General features: G+C 40.3%; 1 protein-coding gene across 8 annotated transcripts in view; it reads right to left on the minus strand.

The window, feature by feature from the left end:
- The window catches only part of col12a1b (collagen, type XII, alpha 1b), a 120,013-nt gene that overhangs the window by 61,086 nt on the left and 35,392 nt on the right, over positions 1 to 23,535 (minus strand). For 4 of the 8 annotated variants that reach the window (XR_009806894.1, XR_009806893.1, XR_009806892.1 and 1 more), the window contains 17 exons: positions 20,707 to 20,976; positions 18,715 to 18,981; positions 18,035 to 18,227; positions 17,761 to 17,885; positions 14,941 to 15,090; positions 12,448 to 12,567; positions 12,213 to 12,377; positions 11,999 to 12,145; positions 10,475 to 10,617; positions 7,877 to 8,006; positions 3,464 to 3,609; positions 3,258 to 3,387; positions 2,906 to 3,042; positions 1,476 to 1,605; positions 1,204 to 1,343; positions 900 to 1,032; positions 807 to 824 (listed from right to left, as the gene is read on the minus strand). Coding sequence is in view for 1 of the 8 variants with exons in the window: in XM_061901386.1 (XP_061757370.1) it covers positions 807 to 824; positions 900 to 1,032; positions 1,204 to 1,343; positions 1,476 to 1,605; positions 2,906 to 3,042; positions 3,258 to 3,387; positions 3,464 to 3,609; positions 7,877 to 8,006; positions 10,475 to 10,614; positions 11,999 to 12,145; positions 12,213 to 12,377; positions 12,448 to 12,567; positions 14,941 to 15,090; positions 17,761 to 17,885; positions 18,035 to 18,227; positions 18,715 to 18,981; positions 20,707 to 20,976 (2,541 nt within the window). In the remaining 7 variants the exon portion in view is untranslated. The remainder of the gene's footprint in view (positions 1 to 806; positions 825 to 899; positions 1,033 to 1,203; positions 1,344 to 1,475; positions 1,606 to 2,905; positions 3,043 to 3,257; positions 3,388 to 3,463; positions 3,610 to 7,876; positions 8,007 to 10,474; positions 10,618 to 11,998; positions 12,146 to 12,212; positions 12,378 to 12,447; positions 12,568 to 14,940; positions 15,091 to 17,760; positions 17,886 to 18,034; positions 18,228 to 18,714; positions 18,982 to 20,706; positions 20,977 to 23,535) is intronic. The other 4 variants (XR_009806895.1, XM_061901386.1, XR_009806898.1 and 1 more) reach the window with 3 other exon arrangements.

Here is a 23,535-nt window from a genome sequence, read left to right on the forward strand (position 1 = left end):
GTTGACACACCCACATATGACGGAGGAATCCCTGTTCATCGTCTGTCTTTGCAGCGCATGCAACGGTCCTTTTTCACAGCGGTGTGTGGAACTGTCAGTTTGCAGATCTTTCTCACAGGTGCTAAACAAAACACTAAATAGTGCTCCAAAAATGGTGATGAGTGTTGATTAATCACATTGTGCATGCTGTATAATATATCTGTATTTTCTCCTCCCACTATAGTGGCCGTTTTAATGATCAGCATATACTCTGCATATTAATGAAGACAGAGACGCAAAATGAATTGCATGCCTTATTCTTCTCATTTCACAATCGCAATCCACTTTGCACACATTTAGTAGATCAGCTTTGTGTGTTTTATCAAGTTTGCCCGTGTTTTATGACACGCAAACCTTTGGTAAATCAGGTCCTTAGTCTTTTGAGTGCAAAATGTATCCTTAGAGTTTGGGTTTTGAGTGCATAAGTATGTTACACTTCCCAGTGTACAATAACAGTAATAGATCTGGGACAGCACTACACCGTCAACATTTACACACTGAGTCAGGAAGTAAGTGCACAGTATGGTAATACAGTAAACTTATTGAAATGTACCGATGCAAGTATTCCATTTGAGACAAAGCATTGCTTTCATCCACCATGAGCTAATGTGATGCTACAATGCTTTTTTGGCATCAAGCAAGCTCACTGGTGAACAAAGAAATGGATGTGTTGAATGAAGTTACTGAGGTGGTAAATGTTCCTTCATTAAATGTTTTAGTGTCATTCATACACGCAACAAAATTTCCTTATAAGGAAGCTGACATACCCTCCACAGCCTTTAACACTACAAAGAGAAAACAGGGTTACTCCAAAATAAATACTTTTTGTGATCGAAAACTTCCCAGCTTAAAACACTTACACGTGCGCTCGTTTCCCATTAAGTCTTCACTTTCGGACTCATCTGGGTAGATGGCCGTGACCGTCACGGAGTACTCGGTGTCTGGGTCTAACTGCTGCAGAATATGGGATGTCTCATCGTTGCCAAGGATGGTCTGGTGGTGGATGCAAAAATATATAATGTATGAAGTTAGGAGAGATATGTGAGTGTGTGTGTGTGTGTGTGTGTGTGTGTGTGTGTGTGTGTGTGTGTGTGTGTGTGCGTGCGTGCGTGTGTGTGTGTGTGTGTATATGTGTGTGTGTGTGTATGTGTGTTGCTAACGTACAGAGTGGTCGTCGTTTTGGCCTTTCTTCGTCCAGCCGATGCGGTACAGAGCCACATCCGGCGCTCCATGCTCCCACGTAGCCCTAAAGGAGGTCAGGTCAACTTCAGAGAACTGCAGGTTCTTCGGGGCTGGAACAACGTCTGGTCACACAAACGAGGCCAAATGTGGAAGACGTTAATACCATGATTTCCATGAATTACTGCTGTGCTGCAAATGACTTTCAACATTCCTGACTGACAAGTTTGCAAGTAAACAGAAAAAAGCGTGCAGACCTGTGATTGCGTTTCCAAGCATGGGGTTGGCAGGCCCTTCGTCGTAGACTGGAGTCACGGCGACGTCATACTCCGTTTGGGAGGTTAGGCCAGATAGGTCAAAGGTGGTGATGTCACCGCTGACCTCACGCTGTCAGAGAAAAACGTCCCCATTAGGTGGCTATTCAAGCCATTTTAGACATCTGTACAGTGAAAATATGTTTTATTAAATAAGTACTATGATAGCTCTATTAGAGACAGAAAGTTAAAAATATAACATGAAATAAAAATTGTACATGTATTTGTATCTGATGAAATACATATTTTATCCTCAACCAAGCAGCAAGCATTGTAACTCGTGTACTCTTTGTGTTCATGAAACGCACAAATGAGTCCTGCACCCTTTAAGGAAAAATAATCTAAGTTAATTAGTATAACATACCCTTGTAATTCACCATGGACAAGACCAAAGATAAGTCAAATGGACAAGATTGTAGCCTTGCACAAGACTGGGATGGACTACCACTGTATAAGTCCAACTTTGTGGGTCAAGATTGCAGACCTGCACAAGACTAAAACCAACTACCACTGCATGCTTCCAACTTTGTGGGACAAGATTGTGGACTTGCACAAGACTGTAACATACTATCACTGAATGCTTCCAACTTTGTGGGACAAGGTTGAAGACCTGCACAATACTGGAACGGACTATTACTCTATGCTTTCAACTTTGTGGGATGAGATCATAGACCTGCAAAAGACCGGAACAAATTACCACTGAATGCTTCTAACTTTGTGGGACAAGATTATATACCTGCGAAAGACTGAAACACACTACCACTGTGACTGTATGCTTCCAACTTTGGGTGAGGAAGCACTTGGCGGATGAGCCTTAATGTTGCCACAGAAGCTTGCTTGAAGTAGATTACTGCGAAAGAAGATCAGGTCCACATACTTGAGTATTTGTGTAATGATTCTTGCTTTGATCAGACTGAGAGAGTAGAGGTCTAGCTGAGTCATGACGAGGTGAAAGATGAAATGCTGAGACGTGTCTGCACACAAGCTTTTTCCATTCTACGCTGAGCAGCAGCAGACAGGAAACCCTGGCATTGGGCCGGCGTCGACGCAGCAGAGCAGAAGCCTTCAGTGGTAATCCAGAAGACAAGTGGAGCTGCATTGTGTCATCCATCAGGACTTTCTGGAAAATTCTGGCCGGCGTGCAATGTGACTCATCCAGACTGTTAGTCCTTGGAGTGAAGAATAATGAGGACAGAGCGGTGGAGGGCTAATGGGAGCGAGACTTTCCACCGTTTGATGAGGTCTCAAGCACCTAAACTTGATCTTTGTAAGTAGGTTAGCAGCACATTCTTCATCTTTAGGTCAACGTCCACAGAATGGAGCCGCTGGAGCCAAAGTTACAGCAGACAGCTGGTGAGCAGGCAGCGCTTTACCTCTTTGGAGTCTCCATCCTCGGCCCGGTAGATCACCAGGTACTTGCGCACAGGTCCTGGCGCGGCATCCCAGTTGAGTCTCATGCTGCTGTGAGTGACGGCCGAAATCCTGAGAGCTCCACTAGGAGGCAAAGGCACTGAGGGAGGACAATGTGAAAATAGGTCTAAAGAAGGTGTGCAAGGTGCGGAATGTTCTATCCATAAAGTAAAACATGATGAAGGAGGCTCTGGGCCAAATTGGAAAGAGATAAATATTCAATAATTGAACATCTTTATCTTGAAAAATCTTCAAGTTTTTGGACAGCCGTGCTTTCAGCTAAATTCTAGAATTTTCAACCAAGCAGTGACGTACGCGTAACTCCAGTGCCCTTCACCGGCTCGCTGACCGCTTCTACGTGCTGAGCCAATATGGAGATTGAATATGCCATGTTGGGAAGCAGCTGTGTCAGCTGGATGTCGCTCACATCTGCTCCAACACGGACCTGCAAGCAGACGCCATAAAACACGAGTTGAGCGAAGACAAGAGGTCTCAAAAGGTTGATTGATGCAACGCCTTACCTCCTGATCTATCTGAGGCTCTGTAGCGTTGATGGAGCGGTATAACACAACGTAACCACTGGCTCCGCCTACTCTCTCCCAACGTACCCTCATAGAGTTCATCGTCTCATCGTAAACATTCATGGACGTTACGGCCGGCAGCGGCACTGCACAGGATAAGACAATTATTATTATTTTTTTTCCAAATACTAATGTGTAGTATTGTAATCATTCTAACCAGTCTTGATCACAGGTATAGTATTCTCATACATCCAATAAATCTTAAAGAACATGTGTGGTATTCCCATCTAACTTAATGCTCTTAGTCATGTGTGTAGTATTCCCATCTATTCAAATACGCTTAATCACATGTGCATTAATCCAGATACTCAATATCACGTGTGTGGACTTTTCATCCATCCAAATACTCTAAATCAAATGTGTAATTTTGTCATCCATCCAAATACTCAATATCACATGTGCAACCATCAAATACTCATTATCACGTGTGTAGTATTTTCATCCATCCAAATCCTCTTAAAACTGGAATATACTCCCGCGTCTTGTAGCTTGCGTACCCCCAACGGCGTCTTGTTTGATTTATAGTTCTTGCGTATATGTCGTGCCAGACTTGTAATTCTATTCCAAAACACTAAGGGGCAGTGTCTCCAGAAGGAGCAACTGCGGCTGTTGTTGACTCAATAAGGACTAAGTTCTGTGTGTGAGTGTTGTCAACCACTGAACTACACTGGAACTACACTGGAACTAATCATTCACAATCTTCAATTTACTTTTAATGGACGTTCTACTTATAAACCGGAAGAAAATACTTTTGAGAAGATGGACTGTGCTACTTCTGAACGACTCGCGGCAGAGGGCGCTATTATTATCTGCAACGCTATTCGGCCATTTGGGACATGGGACAAGAGTGCGCTAACATGTAATTCTAAATTAACTAAATTGTTAAATAACTATTGTAAGTTAACCACGTGCTGGTGTTAATCTGTATGGTCATGATCAGAGTTAACAATTGTTTCTATGTATATCGTGCCTTAAAGATTATTGACGGAGAATGAGAAGTTTGGTGTGTGAGGGAAAAAGACGTGTGTGCACGAGAAACAATATGTTTCGGAATTGAACCTGTTGTTAGCACAAGATTGACAATAAAAGTTGAAAAGAGTGTCGTACTTGTGACTACTTCTGGGCGAAACAAAAACACAATACGCTGAAAAAGACACATACATTAATACTTTTTTTAGAGCACACCGAGTTATATCAGTTGTCATGCAAATGTGCTGCTGTTTCAAATCATACAATGATTTGTGCATTTTAAGCACAGAATCTGCTCGCCTGGGTTAAGGGAACTTCCTAAGCAAAAACTGGACCCCAGGAAGAATAGTATCCACTGCGGTGGAGACTAATGGGGATTCTTAACAAATTAAACTAAACTAAACTGACCAAGCACAGCTCTGCGTTGCTGGCGATGTGTACCTAGGATTTTGGGGTGGTGCACGGGAGGCTACGCAGGGAGAGGAGTGGACGGCGCAACGCAAGAGTATACACCAGGCTTTAATCAAGTGTGTGGTATTTTCATCCATCCAAATACTCATAATCACACATGTACTTTGCTCATTCACCCAAATACTCTCAATCAAATGTATAGTATTCCATCTGAATACTCTTTTTCACATGTGTAGTATTCTCATCCATCCAAATACTCAATCACAAGTGTGGAGTACTCTCATTACTCCAAATATTTGTAATCACAAGTGTGAAGTATTCTCATCCAGCCAAAAACTCCTAATCATGCATGTGTAGTATTCTCATTCATCCATATACAACTTATCACGTTTAGTGATCTTATCCATCCAAATAACATGTGTAGTATTTTCATCCATCAAAATACTCTTAATCAAATGTGTAGTATTCTCATCCATTCCATTTATTACATGTGTGTAGTATTTTCTTTCATCCAATTACTCTATTATATATGTGGTATTCTCAGCCATCCAAATACTCTTAATCACAAGTGTATAGCATCCTCATTTATCCAAATAGTTTAATCAAATGTGTGTAGCATTTTCATCCATCTAAATACACTTTATACCATGAGTAGTATTCTCATCCTTCCAAATACGTTAAATCCCAAGTGTGTAATATTTTCATCCATTCATATCCTCACGTGTAGTATTCTCATTCATCCAAATACTTTTAATCACATGTTTAGTATTCTCATCCAAACAAATACTCCTATTTACATATGTAAAATATATTTTCATCTATCAAAATACCGTACTCTCAATCACATGTGTAGTGTTCTCATCCAAATACTCTTAATCACATGGGTAGTATTCTCATCCATCCAAATACTCATAACTGCATGTGTAGTATTCCCATCCATCCAATTACCCTTAATCAATTGTGTGGTATTCTCATCCATCCAAATACTCATAACTGCATGTGTAGTATTCCTATCATCCAAAAACTTTTAATCATGCGTAGTATTCTCATCCATCAAAATACTCTTAATCAAGGGGAACTACAATTTTTGGGGGAATTTTGACTGTTGTTCACTATCATTATGAGAGACAAAAAGACAGATGTATTTTTAATGCATTCCAATTCATAAATAAACTTAAATACCAGTCAAATCTATTCCGCTCATGAAGCCTTCTAAACAACCTTACAAAAAGTGCTACATTTCTTGACCTGAATTTTAACTAAATATTACTGATATTTTTATTATAAGCGCTAACACAAACCAACTGTTTTTGGCAGCGTATTGCCACAGACAGCTAAGAAATTTGTTGCTGCTATATTGACGTCATAAGCTGGTGAACTGCATTATCGCCTGGGCGCTCGTGAGAGTTTATTGTACATTAAAAATAATGACTGTCACCTTAATAGTAGAAGTATGAGGACATAATCCAACAAGTTGGTCAACTTTGGCATCCAAAGGAAAAGCAAACGTGATGCGTTTTTTAAATTATTGTTTAGAATTCTGATCCATCCAAACATTCTTATTCACATGTGCAGTATCCTCATCTATCTAAATACTCTTAATCACATGTAGGATTCTCATCCATCCAATTACTCTGCCGTACGTGTAATATACTCATCCAACCAAGTACCCTTAATTACATGTGTAATATACTCATTCAATCAAATACTATTAATTACATGTGTAACACACTCATCCATCCAAATACTCTTAACCACCTGTGTGTATTATAGTATCCCTCCAAATATTCTTAATTACAAGTGTGTAGTAATCTCATCCATCCAAATACTCTTAATCACATACTGTATGTAGTATACTCATCCAAACAAATACTGTTAATTACTTTTGTGATATTCTTACCCACCCACGTGTGTAGTATGCTTATCCATCCACATACTCTTAATCACAAATGTGGAAATTTATACTCTCAATCACATGTGTAGTATTGTCATCCATCCAAATACTTTTAATTATGCGTGTAATATTGTCATCCATCTAAATAGACTTAATTACATGTGAGGTATGTTATTCCATCCAAATAATAAAATTCACATGTGAAACATTCTCTTCTATGCAAATACTCTCTTAATCTCATGTTTAAAAATCTCATCCATCCAAATACTCTTTATCACATGTGTAGTATTCTCATTTATCCAAATACTCTTAGTCACATGTGTAGCATTCTCATCCATCAAAATTATCTTAATCGTGTGTAGCATTTTCCATCCATCAAAAAACTTTTAATCAAATGTGTAGTATTTTCATCCATCCAAATACCCTTTATTACATGTGTAGTATACTTATCCATCCAAACACTCTATCACATGAGTGGTACACTCATCCCTCCAAATACTCTTAATCACAAGTGTGTAGTATTCTCATCTATGTAAATCAGGATGTACTATTTTAAAGGTCGAGGTTTAAATAATTTATTTACATCCATCTAAATACTTATAATATTGTATGTAGCTTTCAACATAACTTTTTAATGTTTACTTACTAAGTATGAAAAATTATATCTATATCATGCAGTGCTATATGTGTCAGGAGAAATGTCCACATTTCAGCCTACAAGAATTCCACTTCCAACTAGAGAAAACATTTTGCTTTAAGTTGTAGATGTTGTTTATGTTTTAGCTACGTTTATGCTATCCTTAGCCCTGTTTTAACGTCATAAGTGCTGGTAAAATGAGCATCATTTGTAGTACATTTTGTTGTAGTGTTTCTAAAGCACGCACGCAAGGACACACCCACACACATCATCTTTTGACAAAGTTTGTGGCGACGCAGCATTGTATCAAGGAGCATGTTTCCATTTTTTATGTGTTGGTCGATAAATGAGCAGAAGCAGAAATGTTTAGCAGATCAGCAGGAGAACAGGAGAAGAACGTGAGAGACGACACCAAACAAACAGGAAGGTGAGAAACTCTTACAGGTGGTCTCTGTGCCCGCCAATGGCTCGCTGCTCTCCTCGCCAGCCACAGAGTAGACGCTAACAAAGTACTCAGTGAGCGGGCTTAGATCGTCCAGGATCACAGAGGTCACAGAGCCGTCAAGCAGCATCTATGAGAAAGAATAAATTACCTTAGACACCTGACATTGTCCAAAACACTAACACAGCAGCTGCCAAAGTGATTGGACAGAAGAAAAAAAAATTCTGGGCAGCTTGCTTGAATGCTACCTGCTTGTAAAGTGTAGAAAAGAAAATGTGGAAAAGGAATATGCCTTTCTGGCAATTCAGACAATGTGCATCCGTAAAAATCTCTGCTAGTTACAATCAGACTCCCAATAAAAGCCCTTTTTTTTTTTTTTTACCCCACCTTAATATTGTTCTTTAGTTATATAAATTTATATAAGGTATTCACAGGGTTTCCAACACATTCATTTATTTGTTGCGGCCCGCCACGAAAGAATTACGGCCGCCACAAATTAAAAAAAATAATAATAATAAAATTAAATTTAAAAAAAATTAAAAAAAATAAATATATATATATATATTTATTCATTTTTTTCCGGCTTTTGACTCGCTCTACCGCTCATAAAAGCAATGGGACTCTGTCTGTGAATGGAGCTTGTAGTTACATATTATATAAATATGTAAATATTATATAAATATGTATATAAATATGTACATAAAGTGTTGTAATTATATTCCAACTCCGCGTTCTTCTTGGTCATCGACGCCGCCGCTGACCCCCCCACCCTCCACCCCCCAGCCGCCCGACCACACCTCCACAAATAGATGCCTGACCTGTGGGAAACACTGATTCATAGTTAATAACACTGTGCAAGAGTCTTGTGCTGGCTGTGGCTACATGCAAATTCCCTAGAAGCTTCTCATAAAGGGGACATATAATGCAAAACCAACTTATTTTACCTGATGTACCTGCTTTTGCGTATTTGGGATCTCCATAAGTCCATAAAATTTGTAATCAAACCGTGGCAACATTGTGCAGATATTCATAAAATAGTCTTGCACGTTCACGGTACAAAAATACATATACTGTACAAACATACATATAAACATACTGTACATATACATTTACTGTACAAACATTCATATACACATTCTGTACATATACAAGTACATATACAGTACATACATACACTCATTCACATAATCACGTTTCATCAAACATATATTAACGTTGTTGCCCTAGGGGAAACTGGGTAACACATGGCACACTGACAAAGCTTAACCCATTGTTACTATAACAATATACAATATTAACATAGGTTGCCTCTCTCTCTTCCCCTCCATCTTTCAGTATTCCTTTGTTTATCTGTAGTTATCATTATGTTTATGTATTGTTGCATTTGAACAACTGTATTGTTGATAATAGAGGTAAGTTATTGGTATTGTTCATTATCAATAGTGCTATTTCTATTGGTATTTGTATTCCTCCAGTTGTAGTGTAAAAATGCTCATTGTCATTTCTGTATTATTATTTATTTCGCTAACTGCTTCTTTGCTATCACTTTTACGATCATTTGTACATATATCGTATGTGCTGGTGTTGTTCTACTGTTGTTGTTTTTGTTGTGTTTGCTGTTGTTGTTTTTGTCTCTCTGTCTAATCCCCCTCTTGTCCCCACAATTTTCCCCCTCTGTCTTCCTTTTTTTCTCTTTCTATCCCTTCCTGCTCCGGCCTGGCTGCACCATAAGATAATATAAATACATTTAATAAAGTCAAATTTAAATAAGGCAACAAGAGAAGTATCGTACACTTCTCTTTTGTAAAGTAAATCTGAACAGCCGATATGGGCATCTACATCAACTATATGATTTGCCTGAGAAACTGGACAGGACAAAAAAATAATAATAAATAAATAAAATAAAATAAAATAAAAAAACTAAAATAAATAAAATAGTCTTGCCTTCCTTCATAGTTCCTCCAAACAAGCCGTTTGGAATTTGCTCTGACCTGTCTCTGTGGCATTTTCTGACCAGTGACGTCAGCGGATATCTTCATGTATGGTACAAATTTATCTGAGGATCTTAGCACGAGTCCGCTAATGTACTCCAATGCTGTATTCAATAAGCTCCTTCTTTTTCTCTATCCTCTTGTTGTGGAGGAGATTGGCTAATACATGTACATGTATCCTACACTGTTGCCATTTGTAATATAAAGTAGCGTATAGTTCTAACATATATCTGTCAGTAGACTTGATAGAGAAGTGGTAAAAACTACAACATGGCTGATGCGGAGAAGACGCAGTCGAAGTGGAGCTACGTACATATGACCACCCACAAAACGGCCCATCCTAAAGAGACGGTCAGAAAGCAGCTAGAGGATGGTCTGTAAAACATTACTTAAGCCATATTTTGACCAAAGAACCACTATTACCTGACCACAAAAAAGTGTTTTAAATGTTGTAAAAAAATATCATAATGTGACCCCCTTTAAAGAAATATTTCAAGTTGATGGAGCAACAAATATGAACATGTGCTTTAACTTCATAAACTATTTTTTCTGTCATGAGGAGGGGAAGAGTGGGTCGTCTGTCAATCACATGATGTTTTAAACATACCTCTTGTGCAGCTCCTCCGGCCGCCCTCACGTATACCACACGGAATCTCTCCACAGGACCGTCAGGCGCGGTCCAGGTGGCGCGGAAGGAGCGATGGGTCACCTCGGAGGTCACCAGGTTGGTGGGCGCCTCCAGCTCTTCTGCTGCATGAGCACGAGTACACATGATGTGACTTGTCAAACGGTTCAAGGGGCTAACTCAGCAGCCAAAAATCTTTCTTTCCGAAAGCCTCGCTGTAAATCACCATTGTATTTCCTCTTAAAAGTGATTTACCCACGGAATGTTCCACCAGTGGACTTTATCACCTTCTGAGTGCTTTATTCTGCTTTCATTGTGAGCTGCAGCCAGCGAGCTGACACATGGCTGTACATGACTTCTAGAAGACTGGTCAACACTTCTTTACAAACCTGATATGGATTCATGACTTCACTCCACCAGACGTGACGCCCCCTCCAGTGCCTCTACAAGCACTCATAAACTATCAAAAATGTTAAGTTGTCACTCTAAGCAAAAGCAGAAAAGTCAAACTTTCAGAACTTATCATCTGCGCTGCACAGCCATTAATTAGTGGAAGGTGTAAATCTGACTTAGCACTATTTACCGAATAATTATTGTGACCAGTCAGAACTTGTGCTTTGACTGCAGTTTTGACATCATTCACTTAACATGATCCACTTGAAAGGCTGATGCATCCATCCATCCATTTTCTACCGCTTATTCCCTTTTGGGGTCACGGGGGGCGCTGGCGCCTATCTCAGCTACAATCGGGCGGAAGGCGGGAACAGATGTAATCAACTTGTCAACTTTGGACAACAACAACCAAGGAAAAACAAACTTCACACACACAACGATGTCAATCATGGATTTAAAGCCTCAATCTCCAAAATACTTTATGGCCAACATACTAATCAATACCTCATACAGTATGTCATGTTCATTCGAGACAAAAAGTGTGAGCGTAATTCTACCAGCCTTTTATCCCAAGCCTGCTAGGATAGGCTTCAGCTTACCATGACCTTAATGAGGACAAGCGCTATGGAAAATGGATGGATGCATTAATCATCAATGATCTGTTTTAACATCACATGCATGTCAATTTCAACAATATCATGCAGTCAATGTACAATCGCTCGCTGCCTGTTTAAAATTCAGCCTACGCTGATTTCTTACCGAAGATTTGGAAAACATGTGGGGGTGCTTTTCTACGAATGTTATTTTGCAGACAAAACATTTCTTTCACCCTCAGTGGTTAATAAATGGGAAATATATGATAATAAAGCATCAAATTTAGGGCATTATGTTGCATATATGTAACAATATGCTGTCAGTGTAAGATGGCGGTATCCTGTGTGGCTACATTATCACCCACGACTACACAACATGTTAGTATATTATCATAATTAAACTGTAATTTATGTAAACGTGACATCGGACAAACACCGACTGTGACAGCTAGCAGGATACCACATACCAGTTCTAGCTGCTTTAGCGGGCGATATGGAGTGTTAATGGAGTTTGTCGCACCTGAGCCCTTGACGCTGTTACAAAGATTGAGGGTGAGGTCATCCACAATGTCCATCAGAAACTTGAAGTCGTTGACGTTGTACATGTGAATTTCATCGGGATCGCTGGCAATAGACCGAAGCTCATTCTCATCTGCGTTCTTCACGCCTGGAAAAAAAGAAATACAAATAGCGTCAGTGGATAGAATTGTTAGCTACCCCTCATGACAACTCACCGATGGCGTAGAGCTCGATGCCGCTCTCTTTCAGATTCTGCGAGTTGGTGACAATTTCATCCTGGGACTTTCCATCTGTGATCAGGATGCCGATTTTACGAGAGTCTTCGCGCATTCCCACGTTGCGCTTGAAGTTGTTCTGGAGGATGTAGCTTAGAGCCAGCCCTGCAGCACAGTTAGGGGAGGAGTTTAATCTCTTTTGAACCAATCCACTGTGAGGACGCGAGCTTGTCACCTGTCATGGTGTTTCCTCCTTTGTAAGGCAGGTTGCTCACAGCCTCCAGCAAGGACGCCTTGGTGGGGTGAGCATTCAAGTGCCACTCGGTCTTAGGGTCTCCACTGTACTGAGCTAAACCTGCAGACAACACAGCAACCACTTTTTCAGCGTTTGATACAATATCTCTGCAAAGCCTGGCGGAGACATGTAGCCGTCGGCATTTGTGGTGAGTGACCAGAGAACTAAAAACGGTAGATGAATTTTGTCCCAACACATAAAACATGTCCCACTTTCTGCTGAGCAATCAATCGTGTGCTAAACAGCAAGTGGCTTTATTTTGGATTGGGCCAGCATACAGTGTAGTGGTAGTATACTAGTAATACTAGTAAAACAATCTATTGGTAGCTCTACTACTAGTTGTAGTAGCACTTCTTTGAGTATTGGCAATAGTAACAGTAATAGTTGTAGTACTTTTTTGATTGATTGATTGGTACTTTTATTAGTAGATTGCACAGTTCAGTACATATTCCGTACAATTGACCACTAAATGGTAACACCCGAATAAGTTTTTCAACTTGTTTAAGTCGGGGTCCACGTCAATCAATTCATGGTACAAATATATACTATCAACATAATACAGTCATCACACAAGTTAATCATCATAGTATGTACATTGAATTATTTACATTATTTACAATCCGGGGGGTGGGATGAGGAGCTTTGGTTGATATCAGTACTTCAGTCATCAACAATTGCATCAACAGAGAAATGTGGACATTGAAACTGTGTAGGTCTTACTTAGTAGGATATGTACAGCCAGCAGAGAACATAGTGAGTTCAGATAGCATAAGAACAAGTATATACATTAGAAGTACATTTGAGTTGTTCATAATCCGGGGAGATGGGATGTGAATGGAGGAGGGTATTAGTAAAGTGTTGAAGTGGCCTGGAGGTGTTGTTTTAGAGCGGTTTTGAAGGAGGATAGAGATGCACTTACTTTTATACCTGTTGGGAGTGCATTCCACATTGATGTGGCATAGAAAGAGAATGAGTTAAGACCTTTGTTAGATCGGAAACTGGGTTTAACGTGGTTTGTGGAGCTCTCCCTGGTGTTGTGGTTATGGCGGTAATTTACGTTAAGGAAGTAGTTTGACATGTACTTCGGTATTAAGGAGGTGTAGCGGATTTTATAGACTAGGCTCAGTGCAAGTTGTTTTACTCTGTCCTCCACCCTGAGCCAGCCCACTTTGGAGAAGTGGGTTGGATTGAGGTGTGATCTGAGGTGGAGGTCTAAAAGTAACCGGACTAGCTTATTCTGGGATGTTTGGAGTCTAGATTTGAGGGTTTTGGAGGTGCTGGGGTACCAGGAGGTGCAAGCGTAATCGAAGAAGGGTTGAATGAGAGTTCCCGCTAGAATCCTCAAGGTGCTTTTGTTGACCAGAGAAGAGATTCTGTAGAGGAATCTCGTTCTTTGGTTGACCTTTTTGATCACCTTGGTTGCCATTTTATCACAGGAAAGATTAGCCTCTAGAATGGAACCTAGGTAGGTGATCTCATCCTTCCTGGTGATAACAATGTCACCCACTTTTATAGTGAAGTCACTGACCTTCTTAAGTTTGATATGGGACCCAAATAGGATGGATTCCGTTTTACCTAAGTGTATGGATAGCTTGTTGTCAGCGAGCCAGGTGCAAATATTGAGGAGTTCAGCACTTAGGATTTGTTCCACCTGTGACTTGTCCTTGCCGGAAACCAGCAGGGCCGAGTCATCCACAAACAGGAACAATTCACAGTGGCATGCTGATGGCATGTCATTTACGTATATTAGGAACAGTAAAGGTCGTAGTATACTACCTTGGGGGACTCCACAGTTTACTAAGAGGGGAGGGGACATGGTGCCGTTCACCTCTACCACCTGTTTCCTCCCCTCCAAGTAAGATTGCATCCAGCTCGATGAAGTTTCGTCGAATCCGATTGCTCGGAGATTATCCAACAGTGTAGCGTGGTTAACGGTGTCAAAGGCCTTCTGAATGTCCAGCATGACCATGCCGCAGTATTTGCCCGCGTCCACCTCATGTTTGATGTGGTCGGTCAGAAAGAGAAGGCATGTGTCAGTGGAGTGGTTAGTTCTGAAGCCGGATTGGAATTTGTACATTAGTTTATTAGTAGCAAGGTATCTATCAACATGTTCATAAACTATTTTCTCCATTACTTTCGAAATGGAACTGAGAATAGAAACAGGTCGGTAGTTACCGGGTTCTAATTTGTTTCCTTTTTTATAAAGGGGGGTTACTCTTACTATCTTGAAATCCTTGGGTACTTGGCCTTGTTTGATTGAGAAGTTTATTATATGAGTGATTATTGGGGCAATGGTGGTGGCAGAGTCCATGAGGAATCTGGAGGGGATATTGTCAAGGCCGGTGGCCTTGTGTGGGTGGAGCGCGCTCAATTATACTGGCACTATTAGTGGTACTAGTAGTAGTAGTAGTAAGCAGTGTGTGGAAGACTTACCGATCTGGACATTATTGGGGCTGATGTCAAAGACGCTGACCATGCGAGTGATGAAGTTGCGTATAGTTTTAAAGTTGATGCGGCCGATACTCCAGGAGCCGTCGACCAGCAGCACAATGTCTGCCTTGGATGAGGTCTTACATTGTGTGTCTGCGGGGACAAGAACATAAGGACTAATGTGACGTTTTAGACTATTTTAAACAGGCAGTGTGTGTGGACATAAAAGGAGTGAAAAAGAGAGGAAACAGGAAGTTGTACATGGAGTAACATCACAACAAATCACACACAGTCTTTAAACATTCTCTTTTTTTTTTACATCCAGACGTCAGTGTTCCTTGGGACTCCTCTTCCTCACGATCCATCATTTTGTCTCAGCAGGTAACCTGTTGGAGTGAAAAATGGACGCTGCATGGCGGCCATTTAAAACCTGGAGCCTGTGTGTGCGATTGAAAAGAGGTTAGACGACAACACAAGTACACATGGATGCAATCTGCGACATGACCGGCCAATCAAACACCAAAGCAGCTTTACTTGGCCAAATGAATAATCTTTCAGAGGCACGAGCAGTAATCGTTGTTTTATCGCTGTTAATTGGTTCTGGACATGACTGCAAATAATACATTTCCGCAATGTAGGAATCATTAAAGTAAAGCTAGAGCATAAAAAGTCAGTGTAGTATCTTCTAATTCCATTTTTTAACACTACGAGAGCCCGTTAGACATGAAATAACACCCTTTCAATAGTAATGCTGCCAGGGGCTGAGCCAATCAGTGGCTACAATACTGAACAGCGGCATTAGATTGGTTGGGTCTCATCTAGTTACCAATACTACTGTAGTATATATTTTTATGTTGATTTAGCCCTTTTTGTACTTAGAATGCTTAATTTCGGGTACAATTGTTATATGCTTCTAAAAAACAAAAAAATCTGCTATTTGGTGAAACCGCAATATTTGTGTTTTACATCCGCTTTTGTGTGTTTTTAGTTGTCTGTCTGTTCCTTGATAAGCTATCTACTTACACGTGACTTGCTGCTACCTGATCTTAGCTCTGCCTTTCATACAGATATCATAACATTTTATTAGAACAGATCAAAACACGTATTTGTATGTAAGACCTTTTCTTGGTTTAACTCCTATTTTACTAACAGGAGTCAGAGCGTTTACCATAACAAGGTGACCCATACTTGCCAACCTTGAGAACTCTGATTTCGGGACGTGGGGGCAGACACGCTGTTTGTATTGTGGGAAAGTGGACGTGGAAACAGGGTGTCCTCAGTCAGGTCCACATGGAGCTGGAGGGGGCGTGGCCTCCAGCTCTGCCTGAATTTCGGGAGATTTTCGGGAGAAAATTTGTCCCGGGAGGTTTTCGGGAAAGGTGCTGAATTTCGGGAGTCTCCCGGAAAATCCGGGAGGGTTGGCAAGTATGAGGTGACCTTGGAGTATGTTAAGGTAACGTTCAAAGTTCCACAGTGTTCGGTTTTTGGCCCTGCACTCTTCAGCATCTATTTGCTGCCACTAGATGACATCATACGCAAATACGGTGTTAGCTTTCACTGTTATGCTGATGACATCCAAATCTACATGCCCCTAAAGCTGACCAACATGCCTGATTGTAGTCACCTGAAGACGTGTCTAAATGAAATTAAACAATGGATATCCACTAACTTTTTGCAACTTAACGCTAAGAAAACAGAAATGCTGATTATCTGACCTGTTAGACACCGGCACATATTTAAGAATACCATTGTAACATTTGACAACCAAACAATTACACAAAGCGACTTGGTAAATAATCTGGTGTGGTCCTGATGGCTTCATCAAGCTCTGACCTTCGGTGTTAAGCTTTAGTGTGAAGCTTCTAGGATGAGACTCAGAACCTGCAAACCTATGGTTCTCATTGAGAAACAGGGTGTTTTTCACCTTTTGAGTTGGGAGTGAGGTCTTGCCCCAGGTGGAGGAGTTCAAATGTTTTGGGATCTTGTTCACGAGTGGGGGAAAACAGAAGTTTGACATCTGCAGTAATGCAGTCTCTGACAGAACTGTCGTCATAAAGAGACAGCTTAGCCGGAAAGTAAAGCTATGGATTTAGCCATTTATCTATGTTATTACCCTTACCTATTGGCTCAAACTTTGAGTGGTGACCACAAGAGCCAGATGGTGGCTCCAAATGAGACATACAAGTGAGTTTGGACTATTAGTGTGAGTGAAGCTAATGAAAGCTTTCAGTGAAACGTTTTCAGAGTCTTCTCTTTGTTACACAGGTATCTGCTCCCCATTACAGATGGAATTACCGCCTAGCGTCAGCCCCTCCTGGGGGTCTGAGAGCAGCATAACATTTTCCAAGCCGTATGTAAATTGCTGGGATTCAGGATCATTAGTAGCGTGTAATCGTGTTTTCCGGTTTGAGACAAGATCACAGTTGTGACAACCCTAAAAATCAACATTTGGGCAACGGGGACTCCCTGGGGAGCTGGTGAAGATCTTTGTGATAAAAAATATATGTAAAATACATAACTTATGAGCTGCAATTGTCAATAATGAGTGTCTGCACATCTGTTAAATTGCATGTCAATTAAGTCTGACGGAGAAATGAACGAGGTGAGCCCAACAGCTCTTGCTAATTAGCCTTAATCGTAATCATGTGCAGCCGGCTTCATCCCTCCATTCCAGTGTCACTGATGTTGATTGCCTCCGACAACGCCAAGTACAACCTTCTGGCGCTGCTTTGGAAGAAGTCAAGGCCGGTACATGCTGCTGAGGAACAACCAGAACCGTCCCGCATGTTGGAGTAGAAGTGTGTCGGAGACGTCAGTTTTTACCAGAAGGACCGAACGCAGGTGGCTCGGGAGCGTCAGAAAGTGTTGTCTTTTCCTCTCCTGCCAGAGGCAAACTCTCCCCTCCATCAAACATCCCGAACACGGCCACCGAATATTTTGTTCCCGCCCTAATACATACCACATGAAGAATAGCTGTTATTCCTGTCATGCCAACTTTTAAATCTAATGAAACAACTACATTTTCTTCATGCCACTAAATTGTGATTTTTTAGTATGTCTCTATGAGCATTTTATGCTAATGCTAAGAAGCGCTCACCTGAGTTCCTCCAGAACCACAGTGTTATCATAGGGGCCCACAAGCAGCTCAGCCAGGTCAATATCATTCCCAGCGGGGTGGAAGGTCACCTTGTAGCCCCGAACATTCCCAGGTGATGGATCCCAGGAGACTCTGAAACTGGTCTTGGTGGGCTCTGAGGTCTGCAGGTTCTGTGGAGCCTTGTAAGGTGACACTGAAATACAAGAACCAGGTGGGAACGTCAATGGTTTGAAAGTTTGTCATGTCCGTGTCAAAGCGAGTTTCTGATGAGTTCAAGTTTTTGTTTTCATCAGTACAAAAGTATTATGCGATTGCTAAGTGTAACAACACAGTGCTAGCATAAGATGACCGCCTTTATTGAGTACTTTTACACACACGCTGTCACGCTTTTGTTTTATCTGTGACATCAAAATCATTTGATGATTCTGTGTCAGTGTTTGTTTGAATATTAGCATTAGCAAAACATTATTGTGTGCATACGTACATTTGTGTCAACCATTCATAGTCTTTCATTCATTTGTTAAGGTAAAGAAGCAGTAATATATTGTATGTATTTTTAATGGCTACCTGTGTTGTTCCTGTGACAGTAACGTCAGTTGAAGGCTCGCTTACACGAGAGCTTTTTCAAATGTTGTGTTTGCCATGTTTGTGTGATGTGATGTTGAACGATGGCAACGTACGTGTGCTTCCTACTCCTTGCCTTGCTTTTCCTTCCCCGCGCTTGTAGATGGGATGAACACTGATGCTGTACGAGGTTAAAGGCTGCAGTCTCTTCAGGACAGAGGACGTGACCCCCTCTGGGATCTTGAGGACTACTTCCCGGCCTCCAGCGCTGGGAATATACTTGAGACGGTAGTGGAGCACCTTGCCGGGCGCCGGCAGCCAAGTGACCTTCATGCTGCGCTCTGTCTCATCAGTCACGCTTAGACTTTTACCCTCAGCGGAAGCTGCGAGCACACAACCGCAAAAAAAATGTTTTATGGTGACCACATCTAAACCTACCAAGTTCTATGAAGCAATTAATCATGTACTTAATGAGCTGAAGGAAAATTTGTCACAGTACTTTTAGTACTTCTAGTTGTAGAAGACACATGTGCAACATCTGACTTAATTGAAGACATGTGTTCATTTAATTTAACATTACTTTCATTTGACTCACGTCTCTGCTGCTTTCTTCTTTTACACATTTTATTATTGCTCTTTACATATAGTATACATGTTATTTAAATGTTGCATGCATGTTACTTACATTTTGTATACATGTTGTATTTACATGTTATGTACATGTTATTAATGTGTTGTTTATGTATTGCAGTGTTTTTCAACCACTGTGCCGTGAGATGCAGTCTGGTGTGCCGTGGGAAATTATCTAGTTTCACCTATTTGGGTTAATAATATCGTTTGCAAAGCAGTAATTATAGTCTGCAAATGATGTGTTGTTGTTGAGTGTCGGTGCTGTCTAGAGCAGGAGGCAGCGTGCAGGTAAAAAGGTGTCTAATGCTTAAGCCAAAAATAAACAGAAGGTGAGTGCCCCTAAGAAAAGACATTGAAGCTTAGGGAAGACTATGCACAACGAAACTAAAACTGAACTGGCTACAATGTAAACAAAAACAGAATGCTGGACGACAGCAAAGACTTACTGTGGAGCAAAGACGATGTACGTCCGAACATGACATGACAATCAACAATGTCCCCACAAAGGAGGATGAAAACAATTGAAATATTCTTGATTGCTAAAACAAAGTAGATGCGGGAAATATCGCTTAAAGGAAGACATGAAACTGCTACAGTGAAATACCAACAAAAAAAGAGAAAAAGCCACCAAAATAAGAGTGCAAGACAAGAAGTAAAACACTACACACAAGAAAACAGCAAAAAAGTGAAAATAAGTCATGATGTGATGTGACAGTTGGTGACAGTACACCTACTTTGAGACAACCATATGTTACTGTTAAGTGAGTTTCCAATTTAAATCATTTCTGCTGGTGGTGTGCCTCCGCATTTTTTCAACGTAAAAAATGTGCCTCGGCTCAAAAAAGGTTGAAAAACACTGATGTACAGTATACATGTTGTATACATGTTTACATATAATTGTGTACATGTTATTTTAATTTTGTGTACATGTTATATGCATGTTATTTTACTTATTATTTACATTTTGAATACATGTGTATATGTTATATGCATGTTATTTTACTTATTTACATTTTGTACACGTTATTTGACTTATTATTTACATGTTGTACATTGGTTATTTACATATTCTATGTTTCTTACATGTTGTATACATGTCATTTGCATATTTTAAACGTGTTATTTACATATTGTATACATGTTACATACATGTTATTTTACTTATGTACATGTTATACACATGTTGTTTACATATTGAATACATGTTATTTACAAATTGTATACATGTATTGTACATGTTGCTCAAATGTTATATAAATGTTTTTTACATGTTATACACATCATTTACGTATATGTTGTCTACATGTTGTTTATATGTAGTATACATTGTTATTTACTGTACATATGCATTTTTTGTGTTGTTGTGAGTTCAGCAAGTCGCTCACCATCAGTTATTTATGTTGTGTTGTTGTGTGTTCAGCTGGTCGCTACTATCAGTGGTTTGTATTGTATTGTTGTGTGTTCAGCAGGTCTCTCACCGTCAGTGGTTTCGTGTCCAGAGACTGGCTGGCTGTCTTTGTGCTGATAGTTGGCGACCACAGAGACATGGTAGAGCGTCTCTGGGCTCAAACCTTCTAGCAAAGTGTAGGTTTGGTCTCCTGGGATCATCTTCTCACCAGACTCTTGGGAATACATGGACTGCCATCGGACTCGGTACATTCGAACATTCCCGGGAGCGGCCGTCCACCGCACGGAAAAACTGTTGTCTGTCACGTCCCGAGTTAACAAGTTTTTAGGAGCACCCACCTCTAGAAGGAAAAAAATGAAGAATATACATGAAATATTTTCAATGTAGTGACATGTTTTAGGAAGTAAAGTCATTCTGGTATTGAATTGCAGACTTCATATGTCCTCATATGGCCTGTGAACTCCAGCAGAGGCTTATGATCTGCCTCTAAGATTTATCTCAAGCAGATGAGTGCAGACATTTAGTCACTGGCACTCCCACAGAACCATGGAACAAGGATTAAGCAGCTGCGAGGCAGACGAGCAAGACAAGCAACAGATAATTTAAAAATTTCAGCACGCGTGAAATGATTTGTTTTCCAAACGTGCCAACAGAAAGACATCTTTGGAGGAAGGCATTGAGATGCTTCATGACACTAACAAAATAACACATGAAAGATTTTTATCTTGACATGCTTCAAAAATTTATGCTGCAGCCAAATTAAAAGACGCTGACTTTCATAGAATACATCAAATAGAAAGGCTTTTATTTTGATGCCAACAAACCCTCGCCAAAGATTTTGACCTTTTTTGTCAGCTATAACTGTAAGCCGCAGACAACAATCCAGCAAAATATCATTTACCACATATAATACATCTAACACCACACGGAATACCTCACATACCATCATTTGTAATACCACATGGAATGTCATATCACAAAGATTATATTAAATATCTTGTGGAAAATCACATGGTATACCACACAGAATATCACATGGAATATCATAACACATAGCTCATATGCAATGTACACAGAATATCATATGGAATATGACATGGACTATCATATGGAAGATTGCATAGAATATCACATTATCAGGAAGAATACCACACAGAATAACACATTAAATGTCATATCCCCTGGCTCATTATGATTATCATATGGAATATAATATGTATTGTCACATGGATTATGATATGAAATAGCACACACAAAATAACATGAAATACCAAATGGAACATCACATGTAATATAAAAAATAACAATCACATATGGAATATCATATTGAATACGACCTGGAATACCACATGGAATATCATATGGACTACAATATGGAATATGACATGGAATACCACATGGAATATCACATGAAAAAATATGGGATAGCAGATAGAATACCGCATGAAATCAGACATATGAAATATGGAATATTATAGGGCAATCATTCTCAAAACTGTGGTACATGTACGTGGTACATGGGTTCCACCCAGTGGTATGCCAAAGAATCACTTGATTAATGTACAGTGTTTTACTTTACTATATTCAAACACGGTGTTACTGTTAAAACGGTGTCTTATGTTACAGTGGCCAAAAATATTAAATACTCTGGTTAAATAGAACATCTGCCTTTTTTTATGAATACTTGGGCCTACTAACCTACTGTATTTAATCTTGGTCATTAAAGGCCTATTGAATCCCACTACTACCGACCACGCAGTCTGATAGTTTATATATCAATGATGAAATCTTAACATTGCAATACATGCCAATACGCCCGGTTTAGTTGACTAAATTGCAATTTTAAATTTCCTGCCAAGTGTCCCGTTGAAAACGTCGCGGAATGATGACGCTTATGTTGACGCGTGCTTGTGACGTTATTGGTTGGAGCGGACATTTTATCCCAGCACCACTCACGGCTAAAAGTCCTCCGATTTAATCGCATAATTACACAGTATTTTGGACATCTGTGTTGCTGAATCTTTTGCAATTTGTTCAATTAATAATGGAGACTATAAAGAAGAATGCTGTTGGTGGAAAGCGGTGGATTGCAGCTGCCTTTAGCAACACAAACACGGCTGGTGTTTATTTGTTTGTTGTGAAGCTTTAATATGGAACGGAGCGGTCAAGCGAACATGTTTCTCTACCACATGTCAACCGGCAGGTTTCGGTGAGAAATTTGTGGTAATAAGTCGGCTCTTACCGGCGACATGAGCGGAGTTTGCGTCCTCCTGCAGCTGTCAAAGAGGCAGCTGTGACTTTCTTGGCTCCTCCATGGCTTCCATCAGAGACACTGGCGGTCACCACACCCCTCCGACTTTCAGGTAGGACTTTATAATCTCACTACAACACTAGTAACACAATAAGCAGATAAGCTGAGATAGGCGCCAGCACCCCCCGCGACCCCGAAAGGGAATAAGCGGTAGGAAATGGATGGATGGATGGATGGGATTTTCCAGAATTATACTAGTAAATGTGTCTAATAACATCTGAATCGCTCTCACTGCCCTCGCCTTTTTTTTTTTTCTTCTAGTACTTCAATCTCACTATCCTCATCCACGAATCTTTCATCCTCGCTCAAATTAATGGGGAAATCGTCGCTTTCTCGGTCCGAATCGCTCTTGCTGCTGGTGGCTATGATTATAAACAATGTGAGGATGTGAGGAGCTCTACAACCCGTGACGTCACGCGCACATCGTCTGCTATCCGGTACAGGCAAGGCTTTTTTATTAGCGACCAAAAGTTGCGAACTTTATCGTTGATGTTCTCTACTAAATCCTTTCAGCAAAAATATGGCAATATCGCGAAATGATCAAGTATGACACATAGAATGGACCTGCTATCCCCGTTTAAATAAGAA

Source organism: Nerophis ophidion, linkage group LG05, assembly GCF_033978795.1.
Source record: "Nerophis ophidion isolate RoL-2023_Sa linkage group LG05, RoL_Noph_v1.0, whole genome shotgun sequence".
NCBI lineage: Eukaryota > Metazoa > Chordata > Actinopteri > Syngnathiformes > Syngnathidae > Nerophis > Nerophis ophidion.